Source organism: Etheostoma cragini, chromosome 4 (assembly GCF_013103735.1).
Source record: "Etheostoma cragini isolate CJK2018 chromosome 4, CSU_Ecrag_1.0, whole genome shotgun sequence".
Classification (NCBI taxonomy): domain Eukaryota; kingdom Metazoa; phylum Chordata; class Actinopteri; order Perciformes; family Percidae; genus Etheostoma; species Etheostoma cragini.
The window spans coordinates 25,546,620-25,559,837 of record NC_048410.1 but is presented as its reverse complement, the minus strand read 5'-3'; the positions used below and the strand labels follow the sequence as shown (position 1 = coordinate 25,559,837).

At 39.9% G+C, this 13,218-nt stretch overlaps 1 protein-coding gene across 1 annotated transcript; it reads left to right on the top strand.

Annotated features, from left to right (window-relative positions):
* The first annotated feature begins 3,574 nt into the window (after positions 1 to 3,574).
* LOC117943179 lies at positions 3,575 to 12,957 on the top strand. Its single transcript, XM_034869161.1, has 3 exons — positions 3,575 to 3,813; positions 10,158 to 10,439; positions 11,829 to 12,957. Exons 1-3 carry the CDS (start codon positions 3,765 to 3,767, stop codon positions 12,803 to 12,805), a joined length of 1,308 nt encoding a protein of 435 aa, XP_034725052.1. The 5' UTR covers positions 3,575 to 3,764; the 3' UTR covers positions 12,806 to 12,957.
* Positions 12,958 to 13,218: the final 261 nt, after the last annotated feature.

Below are 13,218 nucleotides of genomic sequence, written 5' to 3'. Positions count from 1 at the left end.
TACCCAGCTCAGTACTGACACGTGGGAAAGAAAACAAGACAACAGCCTGAGAAGGGAGAGAGTAATGACCAGTCCTTTTTTAATAAGACATGCATATGTGTACAAAATTTATAGTCGTACCCTAACTTACACAACACACTGACATTACAATTCAATTCCTTTGTTTAGGGCTCTTCTGGTTGGTCAATTATGGTTTTCATTCGGGATGTCATTGTTTAGTCCATGCCATAAGGTCGTCCCACAAACTGAAATACTAATGCTTTTAACAGAAGTTTGCACAAGGTTTATTTATTCATTCCTTTATTTGTCCTCAAGAGATCATTGAGGGGCAACCCTCATTTTCAATGTCATTCAGTCAGATTACAAAGACAAATACACAACAACATCACAGAAAGTAAAATGATAAGAAAAAGAGATAGTACATTCATGGTAGAGAGCATTTAATTGGAAGTCGCTTTGGATTAAAGCGTCAGCTAAATGATATGTAGTGTGATGTAATGTTTGGAAAGTATACAGAGCACTTGGACCGCGAAACATACCCTGTCAGGCTTAATTACAAATATTACAATAACAATACTCTAGCCTAAACAGGCTTTTTTAACGATACTATCTTATGATGCAGTAACAAATTCAAGTTTTCAACCTATCAATAAAAACAAAAAAATAGTATAGCAGAACAGCAAAGTGACACTACATCCTTTGGAATTTAAAGAGTTAATCCAAAGACCTTGCTGGGAGTAGTTTTTTGTATGAACTATGGTAGGAAGAAAATAGTTCCACGTGAAACTGCTTGCCACCAGGTCTGTGAAATGTCTTAAGTAAACGGGTCATGACTTATATGAGTTTTTTCAAATATAGTTATTTTAATTTTTGCACCACAAGCCGAGTGCCGTCTAGTTCCATCATATTGGAGAGAAGGCAGATGTTACTATGGCTGGTATCAGTGGCCGATTCATACCAAAACATATCTACTGATGAATAGCACTGCATGTAAAAGGAAACATATGTAATTTTGATTATGGCATAAACCTATCTTTAACCAAACCTTAACTATAGTAATGGAAGATCAGTAAAGTTTCAAGTTCTGTTGTTCTGCTGACGGACTCAGATTATTATTCTATGTCTGACAACATTATGAAAGGATCCCTTTTAAATGAAGAGTAAGATCCTGTTTGCTTAACATAAACAGCGCCAAAATTGCCAAACAGTAACCTAACAGTAGCATATCACTGTAAAACACATCATATCCAAAGTCATCAGAAAACTAAATTAAATTATCAAAAGCCATCTTGGTTCATCTTTCCACTGTTCCAAAATTTACCACTCTGGTGTGGCTGAAATAAACTCTTAATTCTCCCATTTACATGTGGAGATATGCTGGCTCTGTACACGCTTAAAGTAAAAGTAGTGATTATTTACATGGATTCTGGTGGGTTGGGCGATGGCGATTTCAGAGCTGTTTCTGGTTCAACCAACTTTAAAGCCCATGTTGCAAGTTAACCACCACTGTTGATTATTGGGTACAAAAAACACTCAAGATATGTATATCATTTTTAAAAATGTCTCCATATAGTTTTAAAAGTTAGTTATGGGTCATTTTTGGTATTCACGGGTTTATGGTGTCAATTCAGCGATGACTTCACAGGAAGGAGTTAAGTCTCAGCCTGGCACTAAAACCACGGTGAGTGACTGGTAGGAGGAAGAGGAAGAAAGGCCAGCAGCCGAATAATTACCAACCTGCCAGATGTGGGAGGGCAAATGAGGAATTGTCAAGATTGTGGGGAAGTCTTATCATTTACCTCCTTTATTTAGCAACACAGCAAAACATGAAATGACTTTACTTTTTACGGTCAGTGAATAGCACCGAGTGAACGTCAACGTTTTCTTTCGATCTAGTGACAGGGATCATGTCGTTAGTTCAGATAAGTACTGGTACACTTATCTAGATTTAGGAATAGAAGGCATCCCCGAGTGGTTTTTCTTAGCGTTTACATCTTCCTCCGGTGAAAACGTGTCACTGTTTGGCCAGTGCGTGTGTGTGGCGGCAAAGCTGCGGTGGAGAGCGGATGGTGTAAGGGAGGGAGCCTCCGGTCGCCCTGTGATCAGCTGATCTGACGATGCCTAAATCCGTTTGTGACATTTCAGACCGGATCATGGTCCCCCCCAAAACATTAAAGTTTGGTTAAACAACAATGAACAGAGTGAAATTTAACATATGTTTTTTTTATTTGAGAAAAAAATCACTTTAAAATAAATCCATATGGAAGTTTTTAAGGAAGGAGCAGGTTGGAGCAAAATCAATATTTCACGGATTACGATTAGCTGAGAACTCCATAAAACATGTTCACAGTATACTCGACGGGACACGTATTTGTACACCGTTGAATCCTTCAAATGTTTTTTTAAAGCTTGTCCGAGTCCGTTGTCTGTGAGGTTGAAACGTCCACACCAGTCCAGGCTTTGGATGAATCACGGAGCTCAGACTCTTAAACTGAGGATCGGAACTTTATTCCCCCCAGATGGAGCTCGGCTTCCACACCGACTCGTGGTAGGACGCGTCTCTCCAGGCCGCGCACACTCGGGCTACTCTTTATTTAACGTAACGTGATGAATGAAAATAATGTCCAGGATCTCCGGGGAAAGAAACGATATGCTTGTGTCCATTTCAAACACTGCAGGTTGATTGTGGGCGACAACGCTGTCGTGGTTAGCTCAAAATCAACAAAATCCCCGTCTAAGCTGTGTTTCACTTTCCCTCCAATATTATTACATATAATAAAGTCACATGGACTCGGTCGAGACCATAGACTGTTAATATTAAAAGACCAGAAGCCACATCAGGCCAGACCAGTGGTAAATACAACGAAGGCTGCTCTGTTATCTCCCCAACGTGACGTCATGCAAATGCATTGTGGGGGAAATACTGTAAAATTGTGCCTACTTTTCGTATTATATTCAGTTTTGCGATATCCTACACTATCAAATACAATTGATAACAGTTCAAATATTAACTACCAACAAGAAAATTGCACAAATTCATTGCCAAATTAAACCTGCAACATGGGCTTTAAGAAAGGTCTTTCTCTGTAAGGATCCTTTCTAAATTTTAGTCATGCACTGAATAATAATCTGAGCATGTCAGTGGCAAAAACAGCATTTTAGTGGACGCAAATTGAAGATGCAGATTTTAAACAATATTTTAAACATTCAACAACGTGTTTTCTGAATTAAATATTCTTCAAAACAAATGTCCTCGGGACACATATTTAGTTGGTTCATGCCCTCCAGAACAAAACACAAGTATTTTCTGATCTGATGCTATTATGAGGAGGACAGTCTCAGGAGTGATGAGTCATTTTAGACCTCATAAAATTGGATCTCTGTGTATTTTAACCTCCATATCCGCTTGCATCCTGAGTGGTAACCACTACTTTCCACTTAGGCAACACATTTGACTGTGTGGGTTTCCTGTTGATGTAATGTGGCTTAGCAGCTGCACGAAGCATTCACTTTTGACTCGATGCCATCAGACTTTTAATCTCCGATCGCTCTTTCAACCCGTATCGTAAGATACAACTTTCCACTGAGGCTACAAGTGTTACAGGGTTTCCTGTCATTGCTCAGCGGCTGCATAAAGCACTGATGCAGTTGACACTTACTGACCTTAGAAGTACAAGATTCACAAATACTTCACTTCATGCACTCAAACAAATATTTGAATCCCAGCATTGATCATTACGAGACTGGATCTGCAAGACACGAAAATGAACAGCTGTGTCGTGAAACTCTGCATATTTCTGTTGCTTACAGAGGGTAAGTGAATTGGATTTTTCTTTTTACTTTTCTTTCAAACGAAAAGACGACTTTAGAATTACCATCACTAATGCATGGTGAGTTGATGGTGGTCAAATTATTTAAAACTCAGAAAAGTTGGCGGCCAAATTTTTTTATTGGTCTTTTTTGTTGTTGTTGAGGTTTTCATTACGAGGGCCCGGCGGGGGCCCGTCACAGACTCATGGGAGCATTACGGCCGGGCCCTACAGTTTCTGTAATAAAAAGAGTTGGATGCGCAAAATTGAGACGTTAAAAAGGTTAAACACAGTGGGGCGGCCTCTACTCACCCAGTAAGCGCGTGAGCCCCATTTAGACTGCGGCCCGGGTTTGACCTGCAGCCCTTTGCTGCGTGTCATCCCCCATCTCTCTCCCACCTTCTTGTCTAACCACTGTCACTCTAAAATAAAGGGGGGAAAAGAACCAAAAAATATAATCTTAAAAACAAAATATATATATTTATATTTATATATATATATATATATATATAAATATAAGCTAAACACAGATTCCAATTGCCTGTACAATAAGGCAGTGCTAAAAGATAAGTGAAGATTTGAAAATATGACTAACTCGCCAACCGAGCCGACTCACTGTAACTGTAGCTTAAAAAACATATGAAAATCTATATTTAAAAATAATTTACAGGGCCTTAGTGGAATAGTTCTTTTACTGGTAAAAGGAACAATGAAATAATAATGACTAATGTTTACTAATTATTAGTAATGCCATATTTTCTGTTATTGTAACAAGTTATTTTTGCACACATCGTAACCTTTTACAGATTATTTGATTTATTTGCAGAGATCTTCAGCTGGGGGTCCGAGACACTTAGGGGGTTCTCAGAGTTACTGCAGGGCGGCCTTCAAACTATTTTTCTATGGTAAAAAAAAAAGTAAAAAAGGATATGTCTGGCAATATAAATTTTCATCAATCCAACATATTACTCCATGGGTGCCAGAGCCTTCTGCCTTAATTTTATAATTTTTAAAGGAAAGATAAATCCCTTTAATGAACACAACAACGATGATAGGCTTAATGGCCTACAGCTAAGGTAGCCATAAACTCATCCATGGATTAGGTTCACCTTAAGGATTCACTGTGCCACATTTTAACATTAAAACATGCACCCAAGTTGCACGGCAGTTCGTGAAATGGTGACGTAATTTAATCTGTTGATTAATTGGAACAAGATTTTCTCGTTTTTTCCATGGTGGTTTTAAAATCATGTATTTCAATGGGAAACATATTTCGTGTTAACAGCATCATTATGGTAGCAGGTAGTTTTTAAAAGCCAAAAATCCACTTATGGAAGTTGGTCGGGGGGGTGGATGGGTCAAACAACATAGCACTTTCACCCTGAATACTGAGGATCGCATCCCGCTTGTGGCGGGTTCTTTCCCCGTTGTTCTTTTCCTAACCACAACCGTCCCGTTGTTGCAGCGCGTACCGGTCTTCTTCATTGTAGCCTACTCGCCTTGTGAGAAGTGGGGTTAAAGCTTGTATTGTTGCTGTTGTTTTTGGCGCTGTTCCAACTGCTTTCTTCTATTTCTAGGTATAAAATAATCAGGTAATAAACTGCATGTATGCACGCACTGACTCAGTGATCAAACAGTATGTTTACATGCACCGTAAAAACCCCACTGTATTTGTGTTAAGGCAATACCCCGGTATCTCAAACCCCATGAAAAAACTGCATTGGTTTGTGAACTGAAAATAAAAGAAAGCAATTGGAAACAACAGTGCCAAAAACACCAGCAACAAGAAAAACTTTAAACCTTTAAACCCACTGAGGACTTCACCATGGCAAGTACTATCATAAAGACCCATATCTGGGACCATGAGTCGAGAGAGAGAGAGAGAGAGAGAGAGAGAGAGAGAGAGAGAGAGAGAGAGAGAATCTTTTGCATTTTAAAGATGTAATAATCTGTTGTGATCTGTAAACAGAGTCTGTAATCCTGTCATCTTCCTGCATCTGATATAGAATGGAAACTTTGCTCAGACGTCATGCTCTGCACATCAGATACACGGTAGTGCACTCAGAGAGAGAGAGAGAGAGAGACAGAGAGAGAGCATTTGAATTTGATAGAAACGATACCTGAGCTGTCCGTCAAAAACTAAAGTAAAGTGGCAATGTAAGACAAAATAACTAAGAGATATCTACACAAAGAAAACATGCATGCAGGATGGCTCCTCTGCCAGCTCTAACACAGCAGAAACCCCAGCAGAAATGAAAAGCCAATACAACATGGCCCCTACAGAAGGTTACTTAAAGGCTAAAACTGGGGGAATCAGTGGTTGGCTCATTTAGCAGTGTCTTTGTTTCAAACTAGAGAAACACAATTGCAAGTTAAAAGACTATACAGAAGAAAATTCCCCAAAAAGCTAGAACAGTCCATTTTCACTTGCAGGTGACTGAAATTTACATTTATAAAAAATATGTAAATAAAAGATCTTATTGACCCACTTAAGAACATCTACATTAGGCATGAGCTACCTTATTTCTTGGCAGATGTTCCTGAGCAATTACTCCAATCTAACAAAGAACAGTTTTTATCATTTAACAAATCTTTAATAAGGTGGGAAATAAATACTTGCGGACTAAACAGTTCAGTGTTCACAAAAATGTTGCTTTAAGATACATTTTAAATCAAGAAAAGGGCCTTAGACATCAAACATCAAACAAAGGCAGGCCTCAGCTGCTTTCTCAGGAGTATCTTAGCGGGCCTTCACACCTGCCTCATTTAGTTTGGTTGAATCTCACTAGACTTGGTTTCCCCACTTGGTGCGGTTCTTTTGGGCAGCTTCTGAATGCAGCATGTGCACTCGTATGTGCAACAAAAGTGAACCAAACCAGCGTACACTTGCAAAAGAACTCAGGAGTGGTTCATTTGTGGTGAGAGCGTGAGTTTGAGCGTAAAGTGTCCTGTAATCAAGCTCGCAGTCACTCCCATGTCAATGGTTCAATGATTCTGATTCCGGTTTCCAACTTGGCCCCTGGTGTGTCCGTTAAAACACGGACGGAGACAACTTCTCTCTGTTGATGCTTTATTACAATCAAGCAACAGTACAAACATGAGCATGGGTAGCTCTGCTATGGCTGAGTTTGTGTTTGGTTCTGCAAAGAAATAAATAACATTGTAAAGGCTGCCACACACATTGCACAGGAATTACATACTTGCTATCAAACAATAACAATAAACCCACCATTGCTTACATTATCTTAATGCAGCGTAACTGTAGCATGTAAATAATGCACCTAAAATACAAATGTAAGCAAGGGCATTTAACAATCGCCATTATATCTAAACAACAGCCAGGTGTAACCTAGGTAACAGGTGAAGAACACAACAAAATCACTAGCTAATACAATACCAATACAACAACAGGCTTAAAAGAACTGACAACATAAGTTATAAGACTTACAGTTCTCCTCCGGATAGCTCAGTGTGTCATGCCGCTCATGGTGTGAAGCGCATGTCCGTGTTATTCTTCGACATGCACTCACAATCACACCTGATAGACCACCTTTGGTACAAAACTAAAGTAACGAGACAATTTTGTAATATGTAAACAATGTGTTCTATGTCTAGAACATAAGACCTTCTTCCTGTATTTACTTTCTTGCTCCTGTCCCAAACACATCTGACCCATATGTAGAGTGAACGTTCTTGCGTGATTTGTAAGGATTTGTAATAATTTCGATCGGTTGGATTTTTCTCCATTTGAAACAAAACCAAATCAACCGGAAATTGCTCCAATGTTACCAACTCATCAATTGATTCGGATCAGAGCAAACAATCTACACCTGCGCAAACACCCTCAGTGCAGGGAGAAATGCCCAAGAAAGCTCCCCACCCCAGGTTAAACTCTGCCTCTTGTCTGAGTCCTAGTGCTAGGGCATCCGGTTTTCTGAAGGTAAATATGGTGCAAAAGTGAGAGAGCGCAGATGCGATGTGAGCACTTGTAAAATATGACTTGAGAGCGCAGATGCGATGTGAGCACTTGTAAAATATGACTTGAGAGCTTGTAAAAAAATCTGTAGTTGTAGATGCGATGTGAGCACTTGTAGAATATGATTTGAGAGCTTGTGAAAAAATCTGTACTTTTTTTTTACTTGAGTCACTTTTCCAGTACAACTACAACTCAGTGATTACAACCTCTTGAATCTGTCGCTGCAGTGTGTTCTCTCGCATCACACAGCGGCGAGTCTACGCTCTCGAGTTTTGCAACACTTCTTGCGATACATTTGGTGCAAAACTAATTTGTACCTGTGGACTTAGTCTGTGGAGCTCTGAGCCAACAGGACGGCCGGGGACAGCAGGGTTTCTATCGCCAGATGAGGGACAACTCTGTCCGGCTTATTTATGTAGCATTAGAGCTAGCGTTAGCTAACTAGCAGCCAGCCCGCTTCTAAATACAATACCTTTTAAATATCTCAACACTTTTTAACAGTCCAACTGAAATACTGGCGGTGAGCTCCAGGTCCTGCAGACGGGCCTCCGTCAGTGGGGCTCGGCCAGCGTGGAAACATCACTAGAAAGCTCCGCTGCCAACCTCGACGTGATCTGATTTACAGCGGGACACGGAGAGCTCCAGAGCCGGTAGCAGCGGAACATCCCCATGGAGCCCACTGCCAGTGTTGGTGGAATATCAAGTTAAATGAATTTTAGTTATACTAACACTTTAAACAGTCAAACTGAAACACTGCTGGTGAGCTCCAGGTCCTGCAGCCGCGGAGGGATCGCCGTCAGTGTCTATACAACCTGACTTTTAAATTAAATTGTATTTATTTGTAAGTGTGCTTGTTGGTTAGTTTGCTAAAGCTAGCTTATTGATATTCCCCCAACACTGGCGGTGGGCTCCAGTGGGGCTGTTCCGCTGCTACCGGGCCTGGAGATCTCCGTGTCCCGCTGTAGATCAGATCAAGTCCAGGTCGGCAGCGGAGCTTTAGCGATGTTTCCACGCTGGCCGAGCCCCACTGTCTGCGGTCCGTCTTCGGCTGCAGGACCTGGAGCTCACCGCCAGTGTTTCAGTTGGACTGTTTTAAGTGTTGAGATGATTAAAAGGTATAAACAGTATTTAGAAGCGGGCTGGCTGCTAGTTAGCCAAAGCTAGCTAGTGTTATAAATTCATAACTAACTACGCGTTCGTTCAGATCTCTGAGGAAAAGGAGGCTGAGGGTCAAATTTGAGAATTAAGAAAAGGTTTAATGCAACAGCAGTGATGAAGATGATGAGACAAAGACAACAAGACACAAACAAACATAATAACACTGCAGCTGACAGCGGACTGGATCCACGCTTCCCCCTGATGGAGTCACGTGAAACCAGTCATGAAAATTCCTAAAACACTCTCATTTATGTCCTGCACCTTGGGGCGGTTCCTTTTTACCTGCTGCTTTTAAATCCATTCTCATTGGTCCGCTGTTGTCATGACAACATGCGGTACGTATTTGCTGTCCAATGACAAATGAGCGGCCTTCAAACTCTGCACCTTTGGGGGTCGTTTTGGTTACAGAGCAAAAGGTTCTGTTGTGTAAATGTGAAATTCTAACATCAGCATAGTCCAATCAACATTGTATTGCCTAGACTAACACCCCAGGGGGTGGTAGACAGCAGGCCACCTTTTGCTGTGCAGCAAGTTCCCTTCCATATGTTAAATGCTAGACCTGACCTGTGGTTTTTTTACAGACAGAGAAAAAAGAGGGGGAAAAATGGGGACAGAGGGATGCATAATTTTCTAGCCTAGCTCCTTCAGACATATTAACTTTTTAAAACTCAACAATAGCTAACGTCCTGTCGGCTTAGAGCTCCACAGACCAAGTCCACAGGTACTAATTAGTTTTGCACCAAATGTATCGCAAGAAGTATTGCAAAACTCGAGAGCGCAGACTCGGCACTGTGTGATGCAAGAGAGACAGATTTGAGAGGTTCTAATCACTGAGTTGTGGTTGTACCATACGGTCTATGGGTTGTACTGGAAAAGTGACTCAAGTGAAAAAAAACAAAAAAAACAAACACGAGTTCAGATTTTTTTCACAAGCTCTCAAATCATATTCTACAAGTGCTTACATCGCATCTACGACTACAGATTTCTTTACAAGCTCTCAAGTTATATTTTACAAGTGCTCACATCGCATCTACGCGCTCTCACTTTTGCACCTGCGCTCTCAAGTCATATTTCACAAGTGCTCACATCACATCCGCGCTCTCAAGTCATATTTTACAAGTGCTCACATCGCATCCGCGCTCTCTCACTTTTGCACCATATTTACCTTCATACTGTTTCCATCTACAACAGTAATATCTGTTTTGTCATTCCAGGTACTCTGGGAGCAGAGATAACCATCAATGTGAGGAAGAGTGCTTCCCTTATGTTTGTATGTTACAATTACGAGGTCCTAAGAAAGTGTTACTGCCCTTCATTCCCTGAGGATTGCCAGCACTGTACGCACTGGACAGAGCCGGTCTCTTTTTCGACAACTTTTTCTGACAAGTTTGAGACATATTTCAACTTGTCTGGACTCAAGCACAGTAACTCAGGACTGTATACATGCAGCGACAACCAAAGAATTGGGCAAAAGTACAGAGTAAATGTGTTGGAAGGTAAGTCAATTTGTTAGAAATCTATTTATGCACTGTTAGCACAGATTTGATTTTGTACGTAAGACTAAGTTTATTGAGCACTACAGAAAAGGTTTGGGCCAAATTCAAAATGTAATTAAATTCTTCATACACATATTCAAACCATACCAGACATGAAGAATACAGATTCACACTTTCACGTCTGCAACTATATTGATTAGAGTCTTTAATGTTTTTTAAACCAAGGACCCCATAGCTGAAAGAGACAGATTAGGAAGCCCCTACTACATATACTGTATAACAGGAAGTTGCATAATTAACTGGGCTGTGGTTTAATGTGGAAGTTGGCCTTAAGCCTTTACACATACCTTTTTAATGCATAGAATACTAAGATATTAAAATATTTGTTAACATGATTTTATGAATCATGTGTTAGTGTTAAACATATCAATCCTCAGGATTAAAGTTTTAGTGCTTAAGTTTTGGAAATAAATTTGGTTACGTTTAAGCCACAGCAGAGGAGTTGCTGCAAAGCTAATTAGACTATCCGCTCCACACAACTCTCTGAATTTCTCAGTATGGCTTTGTTCAGAAACTAGTTTTTTTTGCGAGCAGAAACTCAAGTGAAGAATGATCAGAGAAGGCTTGTATCATGTGGACACGCCAGCGGTTTTGTTGTTGTTAATTCGTCATGGGGGAGACAGAAACTAAGCACTATAGCTTTACCTGCATGTGTAGATGGCTACGTGATTGACTATCTTATCTATGAGCCAGCAAGCTATCATAATGTTTTTTTCAAGAAAATAGGCTGATTTACATTTGATAGTAATATGTTGGATTTATGTTAAGACATTTAGTTTTTTTTTTTAAACAATATTTTGGTGGCCCCCCTTCCTGCAGTAACTGTGAGGCGCCTAGGGGTCCCAAATCCTGGCACGTGACTGACCAGTAGTTGCTGTAATTCGTAGGCTATCATACGAATTGTTTTGTTTTTGTTTTCGCGATCTCATGCAAAACCCATTCACAAAAATGCTTTGATTCAATAAACTCTAATAAATTGTAAACAATACAATCAAATGCAACAAAAAATGTATTATGATATCCTCTCATTTGATTAAGCTTTCCAGTACATAATTATATTATAAAATATACTTCTATTGTTTCTATGAGAAATTAAAAACAACCTAGTTCAGCCTTTCCCATACATCATCAAGTTTCTACAGATCATAAATAAAGCACTGGACTTTTCATTGAAGCTCAATAACCTGACCAATGTGCAACTCGGTCTCTCTGTCCGGTGAACTCTGTTTGCACATATTAGTGACACCAAAGTCAAAGTTCCTAATTGGATTGCATCAGTCAAACTGTGCTCTGAGCCCACTAATTGTTTTTTGTTGTTGATTTTGTCAGAACAATACTCAACTGTCGTGATTGCGACTGTGGGACAGTCTGTAGTTCTATCAAGCAGCACTCAACAGGACATGATGGCCGCCTTGGAGAAACAATGGTGCCGCTTGGACAACGCAGATGTTTGTCAGCCAAACACCGTCATGGGTCCTGAAAATGGACCCAGTGGGGATTTCCAAATCCTGGCCACTGACAGCTCTTTCTTTCTGGAGAAACGCAACGTAACACACGGCGATGCAGGATCCTATAGATTGACACTGATTTTTCCAAATCAGACAAAGGTCTATGTAGTAAACCTCCAGGTTAAAGAAAAAAGCAATAATTTGCAGATCATACCTGTTCGAGATAAGGATAAGACAGGAGAACGCTTTGAGATCATATGCCAGTATTCCCAGGAGTTGGAAAGTTTTTCAAAATATTGGCTATGTGACAATTTAGAGTGTCCTGACAACGTGACGAGTGTAGATGATAGATTCAAGTCTGCCTTAGTGTTGACTCTTGATCATGCGCCTTGCTCCAAAATTGAAGAATTCAGGTGTGTGGCCAAGACATCCGGGAGCATTGTAAAATCCAATGTTTATTTAAAACGTTATAGCCCAACACCTGTTAAAATAGACATAGCTAATTTAAGACACAATAGAGTTAAGGTAAATATTTACACTCTACTTCAACTCAGTTGTTTTAGACCTAATAGGTATATTTTTGAATACAGAGATATACATAGTTCACGGCATTACGATTATCTTTTCAGTGCTTCTTGGTGTAAAGTCAGTGGCAACCAGTGTACTAGTGTGATAGAGAAGACACAAAAACAAATTGACGCAGTCATATTAGAAATGTGTGTCACGCCAAACAATAATGAAACAACATATCGCTGCAAGTTCAACACGGGGACTTTGGATGTTACAGTTTCTGTTGTGGGTATGTACAATATTTACTTACTTTTTTGTCTTTATTTTTCTCTCCAAAGAAATATATAGCATATCTGTTGTTTTTGCTCCATTGGCAAAACGTTTGTGACAGATGAGACGTTGTGACCAAATCGAAGGTCAAAACTAATACTAATAAATACTAATAAACTAATTTAATATGCAGTGAAAACCATATAGAGAAAAATGTATCAAATAAAATTCAAGTCAGGGTTTAATTGAAAAAAAATAGATAAGGGCTGTCATCAATAAGGCAATGAGATTAAAGACAGAGTATGGCGCATTGTAACTGTGTTTATCTCGTTACTCACATGCACCAAAGATTCTTCATTTTACACCTCCACTGGTCCTGTTACCAAATAATCTTTGCCACGAAGAATCGCTACGCTCTAGAATCTTTGGCTGCTACTATTTTGACCCTTTGACGCACCTCTACTTGTTGTCAAGATGCCACAGACACTTTC

Coding starts and splice junctions, on each gene's coding strand:
- LOC117943179 (XM_034869161.1), top strand. CDS start 3,765: ATGAACAGCTGTGTCGTGAAACTCTGCATATTTCTGTTGCTTACAGAG. Junction 3,814..10,157: donor ATTTCTGTTGCTTACAGAGG/GTAAGTGAATTG, acceptor TTGTCATTCCAG/GTACTCTGGGAGCAGAGATA. Junction 10,440..11,828: donor CAGAGTAAATGTGTTGGAAG/GTAAGTCAATTT, acceptor TGATTTTGTCAG/AACAATACTCAACTGTCGTG.